The sequence below is a fragment of the Platalea leucorodia genome (genome assembly GCF_965183815.1).
Source record: "Platalea leucorodia genome assembly, chromosome: 9".
NCBI lineage: Eukaryota > Metazoa > Chordata > Aves > Pelecaniformes > Threskiornithidae > Platalea > Platalea leucorodia.
Window position 1 is genome coordinate 51,979,756 of NC_138831.1, and position 19,747 is coordinate 51,999,502.

Sequence of the window (19,747 nt, forward strand, 5' to 3'; positions counted from 1 at the left end):
CTCCTGAACAGAGCGGTATGTTAGTAGAGGTTTATTTAACTCTTTTCACTGATTTGCTAGGTATTTTATGCTCTGTGGATTATCTAAGTCCTTCAGTTAGAGTACGATGGAAGATCAATAGAGTTGTGCAGTGCTGTTAGAATTAAATGAGGTGTCTAGCAGGGAAGATGTCGGTGAACCATCTGATAGGTGGTTCATATTGACCAGTCTGAGATTTTGATTTGTGGAACCTATAAAGCTGTGGGCTACAGAGAATTTCTCTTACCACTCAAAGGTCGTGGTATTGTTATGTAGCCCTATAGTCTGTTCTGCAGAGCTTTGTTCAAGTGATCATGTTTTCTAGTTTTTCCTTTTGAGAAATTGGCGTAAGATATACTGCTTGAAAAACATTTCCTAACACTCTGCCTTCTTTTTCCCTTTACGTACTCAGTTAACTGGTCTGAATAATTTTCTATTCTTTGGCAGTGAGGGACATCTCTCTTATTTTCTCTGCCAGTTTATGTTTGGGTTTTTTTCAAGAGCTATACATTTATTCAAAACTTCTTCAAAACTTCTCTCGTCAGTCTCACGAGTCCAATATTTTTTGTTACTGTTTTCTGAACTACTTGTTTAATTTTTCCAGTTACGAACTGTTCCTTACTGCTGTTACGGCAGCTTTGGCTGTTTCTTCCTGAAAGCCTTTTGAGCTCGTTCTTATATGGTTCCCTCCCCTTTTCTTCAGTTCTTGTGACCTTGAACGGTGCTGACTTCTGGAACATGTGATCCTGTTTGGAAAGGTCAAAATGGCAGATTTCAAAAAGGAGCAAGATGAAGAGCTTTCTTCTTTATGTCTGAACAGAAGTAGGTGAGATGACTTTGAAGTGCTAGATGGAGACTTGGATGAAAAGGGATTGAGTGTAATATTTATGTGTGTTTTTAATACCGAATTTGCTGACAAGTTGGAGAAAGATAACTGTTTAATAGTATGGAACTGGTTGGTGAGAAGAAACTCAAGATACTAAAAAAAATACGATGAAGGTAGTATCTTACGTTGTAAGACAGGAATGGCAGGTAAACATTGATACCTGTAGAAGTTAGATTACGGAGAGGTGTGGAAAAGAGATTTGGATGCTTATGCAGGTCATCAGTTTTGGAGAGACTTCCAGATAAGGTAATAGCAGTTTTCAAGCTAGACTCTGCTATAAGTACTTGTTGACCTATTTTAAAACAAAATAAAGCTCAAATTATTTTCAAGGAGTATCAATCCTTGCGACCACAGCTTTTTAACATCACTAACATCTGAGAACAACTTCTGCAGTGGTTGCTTTATTTTGAGCTAAGCATATGTTTAGTCACGTAAAAATTCTCATCCTTTAGGGGTTCTGATATCTTCTTTGTTTAGATTTAAAAACTCCACTTTCCCAATAACGTAGTCATATGAACTAGTCTGTATTGTTGAGCACTGCTTAATATACCAGCTATCACAGCAGCTATCACAGCAATTGAATTGATGTAACTTCTGCACCCGTTCTTCTGAACGCGGTAGGACCAGTCAGATGTTTGGGAGGTTTTTGGTTTTGCATTTCTTTAACATCCCATAACTCGTGACCATCACTTTCTTTCAGAATGTTATAGCAAGCTGCTTCGTTGTTGCGCATGAAAGTAGAGTGTTTCAGTTGGCCAGAAATGCAGTGATTTTTAATTTGGTGCATTCTCTGGCAGTAGAGTCTTTGTTGTCTTTGGGAACTGGTGCTAAGCAATATCATGCGGGGGGCAATTCGGTGGGTTGTTTTGTCAGTCAAGACAGTAGTGTCATCAATTTCAGATTTCAGTTCTTAATTTGTGGTATTTAGATGTGTCTTAGCAACATCTTATGCTACGTTTGGAGGCTGCCTCTCTAATGATATTTAAGGAAAGCTTTGAATATTGTTTATAAGTGGTACAATTGAATCATGCTGTAATTTTTCAAATTAGAAAAAAAAAAAACAAACTTCAATTTTGGAGACTGCACACAAAATCTGAATCACCAGGGTCTGAGGTACTCTGTGGACCAAGAAGACCAGCTTCTTTATTAGCGTTAGATTATTCTGTTGCCATTTAATGGTTTTTTTGTTGTTGTTCGGGTGGGGTTTTTTCAGTCGTTCTCGTTCAGTGGAAAGGGTCATTGTGCCTTTGTGATAACTGAACTAAAGACTGAAAATCGTGGTCTCTCTGAATTGAGATACCACAACAGTCAGAAGAACAGTTATACCGCATCAGTCTAGCTTGGTATACAGGTTCCCCTGATACTGAGTAGCAGATGCATATGGATGAACATAAGGGCAAAAATGGAGTGGGGAGATACTTCTGAAGAAGTCTCTCTTTCATCATCAAGAAAAGTATGGTTTAGGAGCATGCTGAGTCTGAAGTGATGTCTTTGTTTTTTGATATCTTGGATAGGTGTGTTTTTTCTTCTCCACCATGGAATTTCTGAATGTGTTTTTTTGAACCTCTGTAAACTTTTAGGCTTCAAAGCTTCCTGCAGCAGGAACTTTGACAGCTTAAATTATATACTGGGTAAAAAACCAACTCTATTTCACCAGGTGTTAGTTTCATTTGATGCCCCTTAATTCTGAAAACTTTAAAATCTGAGAAATTAAATTTTACGTAGAAACTTGCACATGGCAAGAATGAAGGAACTTGATATTAGTATCAGAAAATCTGTTTCACTTCTATTAAGTCTGTTGGGGAAGTGCAAAGATTGCAGGAGCTCAAATGTTATTTAACATGAAGTTGAATGACGGCGTTTTAGATAACAGTATTCTTAATTTCCTTTAACTGAAAGAAGAAAAAAAAGCTTTATTATATAGAAAACAGCGCTTTGAGGGGATCTGGTCACAATACTGGTCAGGAAGTTCAGAGGTGTTCTGGTCCCATTGCATTTTGTGATCTCGAATTAACTTTTCTGTGAACAAGTCCAGGGCATTTGGTATGCTGGGACTGCCTGTTTCGTAAGACAATTTGCCATAGTCAAGAGCCCAGTACTGGTCTTTGAACTAAAGAACAGTATAGGTTTTATTAAATGAAATAATACATTTGGCAGTACACTGCTGAAATGATGATAAAATAAAGATGAGTAGCTGTATTTACATAAGAAGGTTGACCGTTTCGTTCCACGTCAGTATGGCCTTTCACAGAGTTCACAATCCAAAACTTCCTTTGTAAGAGAGCGTGAACAAAATTGCGTTTAACTTGAGGTAGCATTTCCCTCGTTATATTGTACTTCAAATGTTTTTTGTTAGACAAATCTAAATGCAACTTAAACACATCACGCTTCTCTGGATTTACTTTCCAAAGAGAACAATAAGCCACTGTTTGGAGAAAATGAACTCGGAAATTAATGCTGGTGGTTGTGTTTTGCGCATTTATATTACAACAAAGGGCTGATCGGAGTTAGGAGAGAGTTCAGGCTTTTGAGGTGTTCTGCCTGCTGTCTTCAGGCTCGCGAAGCATGGTGGAAAAGCGTGTGGGGTGGTATTTGTTCTCTTACCATCACTCAGTCCTTAAGGCGTGAAGAGCTTTAGAGCATCCCTCTTCTCTTAAAATAGCTTTGTTCTCATAATAATTATTTCCAACAGGAGTCCAAACCCTTATCAACAGATTATGAAGCATGTATCAGTAAGCACGAACTTTGGGTGAGGACTAGAAGGATCTTGGAGAAGAGTCCAAGAAGCAGGAGTAGAAACTGGGTGGTGAGGTTTGGGGGGTGTCTTTGTTTTTGAAGTTGCCTTAAATAAGATATTAACTGTTTAGTTACTCTACTAAAAAATGCTTAAAGGCTAGAACATGATAGAACATAGGGATACGGAAAAGAGTGTAACCAAAGAGTGATGGACGGCATCTGGCTATAACTAAAAGTCGTATGTGAATATCTAGTGCTAGCTCTTGAATTTAAGTAACTTGAATTTGTGTTCTCATCATCTTAAGTAACAATTTTCCAATACTGTTTAGTTTTGTGGGTTTTGTTAATACATGCTTCTTAAAATTTACGAGTTATGTAAGTTGTGACTTGCATTATTGGAGTAATATCTTGAATGAAATCCAAAGAACAAACACAATTTTAGGGAAAAGGAAGGATAGTGACAAAGATGACAAAAACCTATTTTGACCTCAGTGTGGGGAAGAAAGGGTTATTCTCTTAGTTTTATTAAATACTTCTATGCAATTTGGAAAGAATGTGGCCTGCAAATTACTGATACGTGAGGTTGAAGGTTTGCAAATAAATGGCATGGGGTGAGGCAAAAGGAGGGAGCATTTTACTAGGTTTTTAGTGTATTTTACCTGCTAAATCCTGCAAGATGGGCACGTGGTAAATCCACCGAGGCGTGGTTTCCCTAATGGGATAGGCTGCCTCGGCCAATAGACCCTGCAGACCCGCTGTGCTGGAGGCTGCACGAGAAGGGGCAGAAGTATTGGAGAGGACAGGAGGATGGGGCCAGCCTGCAGCTGGTTATCAGACTGCAGTATCTGTTATTTCTCTTAAAGCTTACTTTCCAGGCAGGTTTCTGCTGTTATTGTGTAACCCTTAATTGACTGCTACTAATTGTTCGGGCTGATAGGTGGCTCTCTGAAGTATATCTGCTGACCGTTTACCCAAGGCTGTTTGATGATAAAGCATCATTCTGTGTAAGTTTCAGGTTATTAGTTCAGGCAACACCTAGCTCTGCCAGCTCCCTTCCGTCCTAACCTTCCTTTCTGCTTCTGGCCGCATCTCCCTTGTCTGTGGAAAATCCTGAGCAGTTCTGAAGCAAAGCTGCGTTCTGTAAAAGTCCTATTCATGTCAGGATTTAGTCTCATTTTTATCTAGCACCTGGGGACAGCTGCATCGCGTTGACCACAGCCCAGATTTTCACTGAGAGAGATTTTCCATACAAAATGTGAGGAAGATCAGTCAGAGCAGCTGTCCTGAAACCAGTAACTGTTCAGTGGGGTTTTGTACAGGACAGCACCAGGGTCATGCTTTTCCCCATTTCCACAGCACGGTGGACCTGTGCTTTTGGTATTTGGGCCCAAGTAGTCACCTGAAATCGCTAATCCTGGCGCTCTCTGTCTTTTAGGAACCCCGTTTCATTTTACTTTGCCGAAGGAGGGTGACGTCATTCAGCCCTTGACCAGCATAACGCCACCTCTTATCGGCCAGCTTAAAATGGGACCCAGAAGACACAGCACACCAATCGGTGAGTTTGACCTGAATGGCTCTGTTCTGCAGTGAAAGCCTGTTTGGAAGCTTTTGATTCTTGATGCAGGATCTGATGGGATAACTGAAACCTACCTTGGCAAAAAACAGTGCTGTTCTACGGGGAGGGCTCACCCCTTCTCCACACTTCCCTTGTTACGTTCTCTCCTCGGTCTCTAGTGAAGGTGTTTGCTCCCTGAGTATGGGGTGGTATGGAACGTGTCTTCTTTGCACTCATTGCGTTCCCACATACAACTCCATTAAAGAATGCAAAAGACCTCTCTGAGTAGCGAAAGAGCTTAGACTAAAAGAAGATTGTTCCCAGTATTCATCATCTTTTAGCAGGACTTTCTCTGCTAGGTTCACAAAACAACACCCTGCATTTGCTGGATGAAAGGAAGTGTGTATTTCTGCTTGGGGAATAGTAAAGTATTAGGATGATGCCTGTGCTTCAGAACTCTAGAGAAGAATTTCCACTACTGCACTATTGCTAATAATGAGGCATCTTCCAAACAGAACTGGGACCTGAACCCCAGCAGTGTGAATGACAGTAGCTACTTTTTGTTTTACGTTTTTGTTTTCTATTTTCAGTGGATGATAGTTGCCCAGACAGCACTATAGCAACTAGTGATGTTACAGCGGAGGGCACAATGGGGACCAACAATGTCACGGTGGAAAGTGCCATGGTATCAGGAGATGTGTCAGAAGTGTGCGAGAAAGGAGATTCTCGTGTGGCTCCTGAGGCTGATGCAAAACTCTCTCTGCGAATGAACCTTGTTACCCCTGTGAATGATGGGAGTGAGGAGTCCCTGCCATTCAGCTTGGAAAGTAAGAGAATGAAACCTCAAAACGTACAGGTCCTACTAGATCTCAGCCCTAACTCAAAACCTCTTTGTGGCATTCCCTGAGACAGTCTCTGAAATTTTTCTCTTTGGGCACTGTCACTTCAATTTGTTTCTCTGTTTCTAAAATGCTCTAAGCAAGGATGGAGTGAGAGGAAAGGCCTCTGTTGTGAGGAGAGTTATTTCCAGCAGACTAAAAATTGTGATGTATAGTGGCAACGTCACAGGACAGGAACTGGAGTTTGATTACATTGGGAAGGAAAAGATTTTAAAAGTGTAATCTGGACAAAAAGGTTTGACAGCATTTTAGTCAGAACGGTGACATTCAGTCTAATAGTCTAAAACTTGCAGAAACTCAGGTCTGTGATGAGAAGTTGGGCGGGGGGCCTGGGCACCCTTTGTCTATCGTTACTGAGCCTCTCTCTTCGCTGAGTGTAGGGGGCTGGGAAGGGGCGGGAGGGTCTGTTCAGGTGACACCAAAATCATCCTTCCCTTCTTGTTTCAGAGCCTACAGCCAGTGACAGGAAAGATGGATCCTCTGCTGCTGCCGGAGCTGCCGCCAGGTAACTGGGCTTAGTGCTGCACAGAGTTAATACGAAGCGCTGGGTAGATCCTTCTTCTGCTTTTTACCACCAGCAGGGGAAAAAAAAAAAGAATATGAGACACAGAAGCAGGGAATGGTTTTAGCAGTAGCCACAACATTAGCTCTTCAGCTCTCGCAGCAGGTTTTAAGTATATAGGCAAGGTGGGTGCCCCACCTGCTCTTTCACTACAGGCTTTGTGCTTCCTACTGATGTCAGCATTTTACCTCCTTCTGATTGTAGTCAAAGCAGAAATTCATGTCGTGCAGTCTGGAATGTAAGTCTGCCCTATCTACCTCTTAAATTTCAAATACATGGTTTTCTGCTTTCTTTCCTTATTGTGCAATTTTCTGCAAAGAATCTCTGAGGAGTTCTGAAAGAGAATTCTCTTTTTGATATGAAGCTGATAGAAACATAACGAGGGCACTGATATACTGAAATCACAGTTTGACGTGTTGACCAAAACATAAGTTACTCCCTTGGTCTTTTGATTTGTATGTATCGATCTTATCTCACATTTAATGCCTAGCATTGCGTGATTTTAGCTTTTGGGGAGTATGGTTTGTAAGTACTAATAAGAATCTGAGTCAGAAGATAGTGACTTGTAGTCATCTGAGTGAAGTATAATGGTTTAATGCAGTGAGAAGGCTTTGAAATAAACTCAGTATCTCTTGTCACAGGATTGCATGCTGGATGGTAATCATGCCTCAGTGCTGAGGATGAGTGGCAGTCATTCCTCACTGGTTGAGGATGGGTTGCCTTTGTAGGTATAGGTTGAACTTGATCTCTCAGGGTCTGCTTTATGACTGTCACTCCCAATATTTTTGCTGCATCATGAAAATCCTGAGAAGTAAGGCATAAATGGCCTAACTGTGTCCCCTCGTGGGTACCAGAGGTAGTAGATGGTGAAACTCTTGATGGCACTGCCATTTTCCACACTACGTTTTCGGGAATTGTTACGTTGCTCTTGGCTGCTAGGGTGTCTGCAGAAATGACAGAAATGCTTATGCAATTGCAGCTTGTTTCTTGACCTTTGAGACTGTCTGTCTCACTCATTCTGTGACTGTATAGGTCAAGAAGCTCAATACCAGTTGTTGCTTTCCCAAGGGGCTAGAGAACTCTTGTTTTGCTGTATAAGGGATTTTCTCACTCCCTGATGCTTTTTTGTTTGTTTGTTTGTTTGTTTTAAATCTGCACTGCTAGCTCCCAGAAAGCATCATCTGTGTTTAGTCGTGTCTGTGAAGTTCGTCGAGAGGATGAGGCCAGAGGTCATGGTCTTTCCACTTCTCCGTTTAGGTAACTCCTCACAGTCTTTGCCTGCCAGTCCTGGTTGGATTTATATGCACATGTGCATTTTCTACATGAAAGAAATTGCACTAAGTCATTGTCTTTGGGTGACTTAGAAGGTTGGGGACAATGGGGTAAGTATAATAAGTACTGTATGTTTGTATCTCACATGGAAATGAGACTTACCTTTTTGACCGAGCAGCAATGTCATTCCAGCTGGCTAATATGCTTCGGTAAAATCTGGGGCTTGAGAGAACTGAGATCATACTTACAGCTGTTTGAATACCTTTTCTTTCTCCTGTGCCAAGATCTTCTGACCTATTGTGTTTGTTATTGTTTCTGCTATTGTCTCCCTTCCAAGTCCATCAGTTTCTGCTGTCTTTGGTTGCTTTGAAAAGGACCGTACTGCTGCATATCTTAAGGTGATAAGGGTGCTGGCTGGAGGACCGAGTGTAGAAGTCTGCTTCTTCGGTGTTTTCCATTCTGTCTTTTGATGGGGCAGCGAGGTCTTGGTCTATGGAGAAAGAGTAACCTGTATTTCAAGAGCATTGAACAGTTATACTAAAGACTGGAATGAATAGGGAGTTCCAGTGCTGGGCAATGTACAGGCAGAATGGAGGACAGTGACTCCTCAAAGTCCTCAAGTACATGAGGGAAGCCAAATGTATACTTCTAGTAAGGCTCAGTATACAGTCCCGTATAGTACCTGATAACACTTTTGACAGGGCAGACAAATTCTAATGAAAACATTAGCCAGCATTTGTATTTATGCTCCTGCCTCTTCTCGCTAGGTGTGATTACCAGTTCCAAGCCAATGAAGTGCTGAAGCAGCCTGTAGCAACTTCAAGATGGCATGACTTCCAGGAGCATGTTGCATAGTTGGTGCCTGACGTGTGGAGTATAGATTGCTTTATTAGTGTTTGGAAAAGCACCTAGTTCTCTGCAGGTGTCAGCCATTCTTCTTGCTACCGTGTGAATCACTTGAGAGGTGTCGGAAGGTTATTTTACAATTGGAGACTCACTGAGTTCCGTGCAATCTTAAGAAGCAATTGAATGACTGCCAGGGTTTTTTTTTGTAGTGCTTTCACTTGAATGACAGCATATTGGTTGTCTTGCTTTTATAATCAATAATTTTGATCTGTATATAACTGGTTTGCAGGGGAAATCTGTTCAGTTTTCCTGGCACACAAGAAGATGCTGAATTACATAAAAATCCCAGTGGTTGGCAGTACCAGCAACACAAGGCAGATGACAATGGCGGACAGGTCCTAATTCCTCAGAGGATGCAGCAGGACTGCCATCAACAGCCTCCTGGTGCAGAGGATGGGGAGTCTGTGGAGACTGGTATTGTAAGCACTCAGGCAGAAGAAGGGAGAAGAACGCAGAAGAAACCAAGTAAGGCTGTTAAAATTGATGAAAGCCGAGAGAGGTGGGCAAACACCAAGAATAAAGGGATTCAAACTACAGCAGACTGTCTTTTTACCCCAACAACTGTTACAACAGCAACACAAACATCAGAAGAAACCTGTAAGCTGGTGGAAGTGGGAACCAGTATGTCTGGGCAAAGACCTGGGCGACAAGATGCAAACGTCCAAACTGAGGAGAGTGGGGAAAAGCTTGCGAATGCCTCTGGAGAGGACACGGACTCTCTGCACAGCCAGGTGCGATGAAGGCTGCCTGTATTTAATTTTACTGCTTTAGAACAGTGAAGCATCCCTTCAGCCAGTAAATTCACTAACAGTAGGTTCTCTGTCGAAAAAAGCCAAAAGACCACTTATAAATGTTAGTGTCGCAAGCTTTCCTGTAGCAACTGTACACAACTGCTAAGGTAGCAATACTCAGTGGGCAGCATAAGTTTGGGAAGTAAATGTCTCTATTTTCTGGAAAAAATACGACAAGTTTTGTTTGGTTGGTTCATTTTTGGGGTTTTTTTTGTGTCCAGATGTAATTAACACTGTAAAAACATTTTCACTTTTTGTTTGGTGGAGATGGGAGTTTCGTGAAATTTTGAATGAAGGGTTTGATGCCTTCTGACAACTTCTGACAGCTTGTTCTGCCACTCCATCCAGCGTCAATGGATAAACACGTGAGGGGAGGGCTCCTCCAGAGAAATGTTCTAACAAGATGAATAACTCTGAATTAGTATTTCAGAAAGTATTGCAGACTCAAGAAAGATCATTGCTTTGCAGTTACAGCCTGTATATTTCTTGTGAACACAAAGACTAGAAAAACGATTTTTTCTAAACTTAAGAATAGCGCATATAAATACGCAGTGCAACATTGGTGTGATATGGCTGAGAGTCCACTGAATGAAAGAGTATCAGAAGCCATGCTAAGCAAGTTTGCTCTTTCCTCCTTGGACTGCTCTGGTTTCCCTTCCTCTGCCCATCAGCAAGTCAGCAAAATGTGTTCAGTTCTCCCTTGTTTAGGGTCTCTTGTGTTGTTGCATCTATTTTGTAACAAGATGCTGAAAGGTTCCCTACCCCAGTACTTGAACATGGTATGAAGAAGCTGTCCTGCAGAGATAGCTCCACCCAGAAATTATTTGCTTTTCATTGTGGTCTGTTTTGGTTTTAATTTGTCCTGTTTATTACAGGGAGAGGAGGAGTTTAACCTTCTTCACCCGCCCAAAGGCCGAGTTCAGCATCGCCACATGCGAACTATTCGAGAAGTGCGCACTGTTGTTACGCGTGTTATAACAGACGTTTACTACGTAAATGGTGCAGAGGTGGAACGAAAGGTAGTTGAGGTAAGTTCTTGTTTTCAGGGCTAAATGTAAGGATGTGTTGGCTGAAAAACAAAATAAATTAAAATGAAAATGTGTTGTGGCTGCAGAAAATGAGTTGAGTGAACAAGTCAGCATGCTGTGATGACAAACTTTTCATGAGCAAATATGTAGACCATTTAGTGCATGGTGAAAGCTGTGTATGTGTTGCTGGTATTTCATGCCCGTTGCTGTATTCTGAAGACATGATGACTTTTTTTTTTTGTTCTCAAAGAACTGAACAAAAGGCTACTATGTGCATCCAACTGTTTTAAAATTCTTGGGGTTTTGTCAGAATAGAGAGATTCCAGAATGGGCAGAAATTCTGTTAGTAAGCAAAAATCACTTCTGCCTGTAAAATAGAACTATGTAAGGTAGTTTAGCCTGTTTTGCAGCTCAGGGTCATTTTTAACCGCACTCTTTTGAGTCCTGTGAACCAGATTCTATGAGAGGTCTACAAAAAGCAACTTAAAAACAAAAATTAAACAAGCCTGTTGTTAGTACGCTTGTGTTGGTGTACGTCCCTTCATTAATCAGAAATTCTTTAGGGAGTCTCAAAAGATAGCTGACAAATGCTGATTTGATGTGCACAGTAATCATATCAACCTGCTAGCAATAAAATGTTACTGCTATTCTGCTATAAAGGTAAATAACAGAAGTCTTGTGCTGTGTTGTTACAATAAGTAATGACACAAAAGGAGAAATTAGTTCAGTGCAAAGCTTATACTTTCACAGCTGATACTACATGTGAAATTGCTTATTGTAACATTAAAATAGAGAATTAAGTTTCCTGAAATGTGCTTACATAGGTCGTGTAGTCACAATCATATAACCATTTCCAATTTATCTACCAACATTTGATATCACTGTTTTGTAGATACATATTTTATATCCATAAAACTTTAATGGCTCCAAATGACCAGCTGTCTGAAACTGATCTTGGATTATTAGTAACGAAAGGCTGCTAGCGTCTCATGTGTTTGTTGCACTCTCGCACTCTCAAAGGCTGGGAATTATTCAAAGCCAGACTAATTTGATACCGGTCAAGCTCTGTCCTGTTGACTGTTTTCTTAATGTGACTTCTTTATACAGAGCAGCTACAGGCCTCTAGTGAGAGAGACACTGTCTGCCATTGATCAGTCCAGACTCAGATCTGCATGGCTATCTTCGGTTTCATGAAAGCGGTCTCAACGGCCTCTGCTTTTGCCTGGTGATTGTAGAGCTTCCACCTAGCCAGTGCGTCCCCTTTGATGAACGTCTTGTTTTTCTCTTAAGGAAACTGAGGAGCCTGTAGTGGAGTGCCAGGAGTGTGAGACTGACACATCCTCCTCTAGAACTGCAGTGGGCTCATCACTGACCTCAGGGGACCTTGGCGACGTCAGCTCCTTCTCATCTAAGGCCTCAAGCCTCCACCGTACATCCAGTGGAGCAAGCAGCGGTCACTCTGCCACACATAGCAGCAGCAGCAGCTCAGGGCGAGGAACTGGAGCTGTCAAAGGGAAAGCGTGTGGGACAGAAACTGCAGAGTTTGCTTTACCCGTTGGCAGAGGCTTCTTAGGAAAATTGAGGTACGTGCAGAGCCTTGGGAAAGGAAGAAGAGATATTTTGCAGAACTGAACAGCTGGCTTGGGTGGAGTGTGAAGCAGGGTAGACCCTAAACCAAGAATTTTCTGGGAAGGATCTGGCTTGATGAACAGAAATTAGGAGATAGTCTTTGCTTTCACATCTCTTCTTCCTAAAGGAGTAGTTTGTTTCCATGTGAGGCGTTGCTTTGCCTAAGCTCTTGCCAGTTTAGCAGCGATGAGGCAAACTTCTTGACCGGTTGGGAGATCACAAAGGAAATGGGGGAATCCTAATGAGCTGGCTTCTCTTTTCAGAGCAGTTAACTCATAAATTCTCTAGCCCTAGGAAAGGAGCTGGTCAGCCAGCATCTCCGCTCAGAGTTAGCCAGACAGGAGCACTGCCTTGTGAGGAAGAGGAGGACTCTGTGCCTGGCACTCGTCAGGGTGGCAGAGCACCTGTGACACCTCGTGGGCGAGGAAGAAGAGGCCGCCCACCATCTCGAACAACAGGAACAAGGTACCCTGGAAAACGGAGACTGTAACTTTAATTTATTGTCTAGAAAGAGAATGGGGAGCTGCTGTCTTAATGTGACAGAGAAAAAGGAGTGCTGAGTGTTTCAGGAGCAAGTTTTTGGTGATAGCATGTAGCAGCTGCAGGCATCTCGCCCAAGTATTCTTTGTTTAGTAACTTTTTCCTGATCCTTCTGGGAGTGCTTTTCTCTTTTCCTTCTGGGACTACTTTTCTCTTTTCTACAGAGATGTAGCTGGACTGCCAGGTGTGGAGGATCTCTCAACTACAGCGTCACCTGAGGAGAAATCATTTACTCATTCGGTTCACCTGCCAGATGGAGGGGAGAAATCTGACGCTTCTGGCTTCTGTGCCTTACGTCGAAGTGACTCTCCAGAAATCCCATTGCAAGTGGTGACTGGTCCTTCGGACTGTGCAGACTCATCCTCTGGGAGCAGCTTTGTGGGCCTCAGGGTTGTAGCAAAGTGGTCCTCAAATGGGTACTTCTATTCCGGGATGATTACCCAGGATGTTGGGGCGGGAAAGTACAAGCTGCTCTTTGATGATGGATATGAATGTGATGTGCTAGGAAGAGATATTTTACTCTGTGATCCTATCCCCCTGGAGACTGAGGTGACTGCACTCTCAGAGGATGAGTACTTTAGTGCAGGTAAGAGCAGTGCTTGAGCTCTGTCCTTGGGTTTTCCGAGTTGCTGAATGCAGCGGGAGAGGCGTGCTTTGTCCAGGAGGATGAGAAGCCTGGCTGTAGTTGGTTAACAGGTGTTCCGTGCTTCTTATCAGGTGTGGTGAAGGGACACCGGAAGGAGTCTGGAGAGCTGTACTATTGCATTGAAAAGGAAGGCCAGAGGAAGTGGTACAAACGAATGGCTGTTATCTTGTCTCTGGAACAAGGAAATAAGCTCCGGGAGCAGTTTGGGCTAGGTCCTTATGAACCTGTCACCCCCCTGACCAAAGCAGCGGACATCAGTCTCGGTAAGGGGAGGTGCGGTTGAGCTGCTGGCTGAGCTGTTCTGCATCTTGTGCCTTTGAGATGCTTCTAGTTCCTGACCTGAATTACCCATGTTTAAATCTTTCTGGGTATTCAGGAATGCTTTTGGTACTTTATAATGGGATCTTTGAGGTGCTTTTCTTGGTTTGCATCTTGCTCAGAGGCTTAGTGGTATTGACTGGTTTGTGGAGAGTGGCCTGCCTCCAGGACAGTGATGCTTGCTGTACTCATTTACACTTGGTGGATGGCTGCTATGATACAAACTCTTCAGCAGTACTGGGAGGAAGAAAGACAGGCAGGGTACAGGGCTTGAGAAGAAAAATACACAAGCGAGAGATCTTTTTTCTTGCTCTTCTCTGTCAGAGGGTGGTAGTATGTACCTTCTAAGTACTATTGAGTTTAGCCACCTCTGTACTTACAGGTAGGGTGAAAACTCGTGGAGTCAGGTGACAGCCAGTGACTAACCTCTGCGTACTGTATTACAGATAATCTTGTGGAGGGGAAGCGGAAGCGACGTAGTAACCTTGGCTCTCCCAGCACTTCCAGCAGCAGCACAACTCCCACTCGTAAAGGGCAGGAGAGTCCACGCATCCCACCAGGGACACTCTCTGGGAAAAGGAAGCTCGTTGCTTCTGAAGATGAGAGATCCCCAGCTAAACGTGGCCGCAAGTCAGCAACGATAAAGCCTGGTGAGAACCTTTATTTTCTGCTCTTAAACTTGCGTTTGGCTATTTTTTTTCCTCCCTGGTATTTCTGTAATTGATCTTTCCAAGTCCCATAAGCAAAAAGTAGATGACATTGCTTGTTTGCCCTGCAGGATTTGAGACTGATTCTCCCTGGATGCAGTCAGCAGCCAGAGATATTTTTAGCATAGTCTGAGTACTTGCCTGCCATCTTTTCAGTTCTGCCTTTTAGAAATGTTCTGACCTTAATGTTGTGATTTGCCTCCCTCCTTTCTGAGCTCTTTCATATCTGTTAGTCAGCCCTGAAATGCCTAGCTGTTAAAGGGGCCCTTCACAGCAGTAGGTGTTGCTTCAGGATGTTGATAGACTGACGAACATTGTCCCAGTAGTCACTCAGGTTTTGTTTTGAAGATTCTTTGCAACCAGAAGGGTAAAAGATCCCTGCCTATCCTAGTGTAATCCTAACCCAATCCCGCCTCCCTCTCTCTCCTCCAGTAAAATAACTGGAGTTGAACATGTCCCAAATCTTAGCCAGGGTCTTTGTGCTGAACCTGACTTCTGAGACTCATGGTGCTTCTGTCTCTCTGCAGGGGCTGTGAGAGCCGGAGAGTTTGTAAGCACCTGTGAAGGTGGAGATGCTGTAAATCCCCCAGCACTGGAGGACCATCCTGGACCCTTGCCCCAAAATAAGACCCTCTTTTTGGGCTATGCTTTTCTCCTCACCATGGCAACACCCAGTGACAAATTGGTCAATCACCAGAAGCCATCAGATGGTCCTGCAGGGAGCAGCGAGGAGGAAGAAGGTGAGGCAAATGTTACCCGTTGCATTTCCAAGTGGAATGCTGTGGCTAAAGACGCTGGATGTTGTCTGATCCGGCGTTTGTGTGAGTGCTTGTTTTACGCTTTTGGTCTTTAATCCTTTGCAGAAAGGATCTAAGACTCAGTCTTCGTTCTAGAGAATTTACAGCCTGAAATGTTTCAAACCTCAATGGTGACCATAGGGCTGTTCAGCAAGTTAAGAAAGGTGTGAAAATTAGTGAGATCAGCAGTCTCAGAATAGTATAATGTGAGAAGGAAGGTTTTGAGAGATAAGGGATAGTGCTGGGAAACATAGGACTTGAAAGCATGAATCGGTTGCTACAGTTTGCCTTTGCTAGGGTCATGTTTCATGCAGTGAACTGAGCACGAAGAAAGTGACGAGGTGCTCACTTGGCTGGTTGGGCCAGTGCTGTGCGCTTCTTGGGCTGGTTTTGACTCTTCCGAGGCTTTTCTCTAGATATTCGTGGGAGAAAGGCTGGGGTCCCTTACTGGAATGGATGAGGGCTCTGTAGACTGAGGAGTGTATGGACATAAGCAGATAGATTATAGCCAAAACCTGAACTTTCTGTTTCTGCTGTAGAATTTTTAGAGATTACTCCATACGACAAGCATTACATAGCACAGCAGCTGCGAGCAGGAGCTGGCTATATCCTGGAAGACTTCAATGAAACCCAGGTAAGGGCTCGCTTACTAATCTAGAATGATAGTCACAGAACAGTTGAGATTGGAAGGAATTTCTATAGCTCATCTTGTCCAGCCCCCCTGCTGAAAGCAGGATCAAATAGAGCAGATAGCTTAGGTCCTTGTCCACTTGGGTTTTGAGTATCCTCAAGGATGGAAACTCCACAGCCTCTCTGGGCAACTTGATCCCGTGTTTGACCACCCACAATTTAAAAAAAAAAAAAAACTAAATGGATTTTCCTGTATTTCAATTTGTACCTGTTGCTTTCTTGTCCTTTTAGTGGATAACACTGAGAAGAGTCTGGCTCCATCTTTTGTACACCCTCCTATCAGTCATGAATATGCATTGATAAGACCACCCAAGCCTTCCCTTCTTGAGCTTAAACAAGCTCAGCTCTCTCAGCCTCTTCTTGCATGTCAGATGCTCCAGTGCCTAGACATCTTGGTGGCCCTTGGCTGGGCCTGCTCCAGTATGTCTGGTGTTTTTGTTGTACTGCGGAACCTAGGAGAGGATGCAGCACTCCAGGTGTGCTCTCACCAAGGTCTGTGCCCCAGAACACATAAGGGTGGAGCTCTTCACTTACCAGATCTACTTGGGCAACTAATTTCATTTAGTGTCACTTTTACTTTAGATTTTTAATAGAGAGGGTAAATTGTTCTTGGAGCATCTTGCCTGAGGATGCAGAGTCTTCTCTAGTGACTTACTGAGTCTCAGACTAAAAGATGAATCTTCTCCTTTGTCTGAACTGGAAGAGGGAGTTATGATACAAAAACTACTAGGCAGAGTTTTTGCCTGCGAACTGCATAGCTTGGAACAGGTGGCTATTATAGGTGCTCCTGATTTCAGAATCTGTTTATCTAATTCACCTTTCACATAATATGGCTGTGAAAATCAGGGTTGCAGTTGTTTTCTTCTTTAAAGCGTTTAGCAGCAGGATAACTTCAGGGGTTTTTTGCAAGCACTGTCTCCCGTTTACATGTCTTTTTGTCTCCCCTGAAGTGTAATGCAGCATATCAGTGTCTTTTAATTGCGGACCAGCATTGTCGAACTCGGAAATACTTGCTGTGCCTTGCCAGAGGGATCCCCTGTGTGTCTCATATCTGGGTCCATGATAGCTGTCATGCTAACCAGCTTCAAAATTATCGGAATTACCTTTTGCCAGCTGGTTATAGCCTCCAGGAGCAAAAATTGCTAGAATGGTAAGTGCCAAATAACCATGATCTGAGTCCACAGGCCAAGGATTTAATCAGAGAGAATTGCTATGCTTGGGAGGCTCTTGAATACTGCAAATGCTGAAGGTGTCCCTAGTACTGCTCCCCATGCTTTCCCTTCCATATCGGAACAGCACTTCCATCTCTTCCTTTGGATTTACAGTGACCTTTAATGCCAAGGTACATTTGGGTGCCATATACACAAAAAAGTCTCCTGGGAAGTAAGAAAGATGTCAGTCTCCTCCTGAGGAAGGCTGAATTCAGGCAAGGCTTCCCACACACTTGGCTGACTCTCGAATTGCTCAGAATTGGATAAAGGAAAGCAATACTACTGCAATTTCCTTTTCCTTTGGTACATTTTGAAGCCAGCTTCTGCATTTTCTATGGAGTTTAATCCAGTAGGTCTGTTGTGAGAGAACAATTGTCAGGTCAGACTCCTCAGGCAAGGTGAGGGGCGGACGGCAGCAGTTTGTAAATCTCTCTGGACTTCTGGGCAGGAGGCCGATGCCTGCCTGCTCAGCCCTGTCCGAGTGGAGGCACAGAAACGGGGGCTCAGGATTAAGGAGGAGCTTAGCCTAACTTTGGATTTAGGCTGCTGCACACACAGCCCACCAATGTTGTCTAGCTCTGGTTTACTATCTGTAAGCAGAGGATAATTGTTCCAATTGTTAATTCCTGAAATATCAGGAGGGGTGGTAAGAGAGCAGGTCATTGTATGCAAGGTACTCAAAGAAGCAATATGGGAGCCAATCGAGTGACTAGAAGAAGTAGATAATGGTCCTCAAATAAAGTCTCAGACTACTGGATATTCTTAGCAGTCTGCATTTCTCTTCTTTCTTCTACAGGCACCCTCGAGAAAACCCGTTCCATAACCTGAAGGTTCTCCTGGTGTCAGACCAGCAGCAAAACTTCCTGGATCTGTGGTCTGAAATCCTCATGACGGGGGGAGCAGCATCTGTTAAACAGCATTACTCAAATGCTCACAACAAAGGTACTCGTTGGCCAGTTTCTCAGGCCTAGTAGTTGGGAATCCCAGGCCGCTGTGGTCTCTAGGATGGTTTAAAAACATTTAGGATGGCTTACAAGGTTGTCTATAAGCATAAAGGAAGGCAGAGTGCAGACACTAGCTCTCGGCTTGAACGTAGTCTAGAAGATTCCACCTGGAAGACCTACCTTCCAGAGAAGGAGATGCTGCAGCAATTCAGGACGCAAGCCGTCAGCTTCCAGCCTACGTTGAAAGGGAGACATAGGCAAGAGTTGCTCCTGGACCTTCTGTAGGCCACTAAAACTGTGCTTCCTCGTCCTTCTGAACGCTGCTGTCTCTCCCTCTCCATAAGGGATGTAGGCCCTGGTACTCGCAGCCTGAGGTCAGGACTCAGGTTATCTAGTCCTGCCTGTAATGTTGGCTACTGGTTTTCTGTTAATTTCTGTCTGGACTAGAGGGAGCCTTTTCCTTGCAAGGTGCAGCGTTGCTGTAGAGGATCTTAACTTTACAATGAGAATTCACTGGCTAGGAATGAGAGGGCATGGAAGGGAGATGCATAGTGCTGAAACACACTGATCTGCTGCTGCAGAGAAGATCCTTTTTGGTTTTTCACCTGACAGATGCCTGTCTTTCTTCCTGTGCAGATATTGCTTTGGGTGTTTATGACGTGGTGGTGACTGATGTTTCCTGCCCAGCTGGTGTCTTGAAGTGTGCAGAAGCTTTACGGCTGCCCGTTGTCTCGCAAGAGTGGGTGATCCAGAGCCTTATTGCTGGGGAGAGAGTAGGCTACAACAAGCATCCAAAGTATAAACATAACTATGTCCCCCACTAAACTAAAACTTTGCCCTGCTGTCCCACTGTTGTGCAGACTGTGTTTTAATCAGGTTTTAATGTTTGTGTAATTGGACAGTGTGCATGGATTACTGTAAATAGTTTTATCTGCTGGACTTTTATGATGAAATAAATGTTCAATCTCTTGTGGTAGCTGCTGGGACTCCTACTTTATCTGAACTTATTCCAGGGCCATGCCTCCAGAGAAGGAGGAGGGAGAGAAAGAAATGCTTACATTTCCCTGAGCTGAACAGCGCTAATATTCTACTTCCAGTAAAGGCTGACCTCAACACAAAGTCAATTATAAAGGAAGGAAAAGGTGTCCTCAACTGGCAGCCTGTAGTTACAGGAGCGAATACCCTATGACCAAGTTCAGGGCAGCAGCGGCAGCAGCGCTTCTCTCTGCTGGAAGAATAGCATGTTGTGTACCCCTCCAGCTCGCTGCTGTTATTTGCCAGGAATTTCACCGAGATGTTGCCGAAGTGACTGGTAAGAATTTCTAGGACAAAGCGCCGTTTTGTTTTGACTACCTTTCTTTTTTTCCCTGGGGTGACTGTATAGGTATTAACCTGCCTTAGTGCAGGCTTGGCACTACGTAAGTAGAGATATAGACACAGGGACCTAGGACAACTCAACTGCTAGGAGACTGAGCTGCAAAGAGTATGTAAGTAAGCGCTGTGTCTCTTTGTTTAAATGGTAATGGGGTAAATCATCTGCTCCCGAGCTGCTGCACTCACAGCCAGGCACCTTATCTTAGTGGTCAGCTGGCATAAAGGCAAAGGCTGAGTT

General features: G+C 43.5%; 1 protein-coding gene across 1 annotated transcript in view; it reads left to right on the plus strand.

Moving 5' to 3' along the window:
• The window catches only part of TP53BP1 (tumor protein p53 binding protein 1), a 28,122-nt gene extending 9,011 nt beyond the window's left edge, over nt 1-19,111 (plus strand). The window contains exons 10-25 of the mRNA XM_082322345.1: nt 5,076-5,195; nt 5,786-6,022; nt 6,542-6,599; nt 7,821-7,913; nt 9,064-9,565; nt 10,501-10,653; nt 11,944-12,236; nt 12,571-12,747; nt 12,987-13,408; nt 13,540-13,731; nt 14,233-14,436; nt 15,021-15,233; nt 15,830-15,924; nt 16,931-17,130; nt 17,988-18,133; nt 18,772-19,111. Of these exons, the coding sequence (XP_082178471.1) occupies nt 5,076-5,195; nt 5,786-6,022; nt 6,542-6,599; nt 7,821-7,913; nt 9,064-9,565; nt 10,501-10,653; nt 11,944-12,236; nt 12,571-12,747; nt 12,987-13,408; nt 13,540-13,731; nt 14,233-14,436; nt 15,021-15,233; nt 15,830-15,924; nt 16,931-17,130; nt 17,988-18,133; nt 18,772-18,959 (3,293 nt within the window). The 3' untranslated portion in view covers nt 18,960-19,111. The remainder of the gene's footprint in view (nt 1-5,075; nt 5,196-5,785; nt 6,023-6,541; nt 6,600-7,820; nt 7,914-9,063; nt 9,566-10,500; nt 10,654-11,943; nt 12,237-12,570; nt 12,748-12,986; nt 13,409-13,539; nt 13,732-14,232; nt 14,437-15,020; nt 15,234-15,829; nt 15,925-16,930; nt 17,131-17,987; nt 18,134-18,771) is intronic.
• The last annotated feature ends 636 nt before the right edge of the window (nt 19,112-19,747 follow it).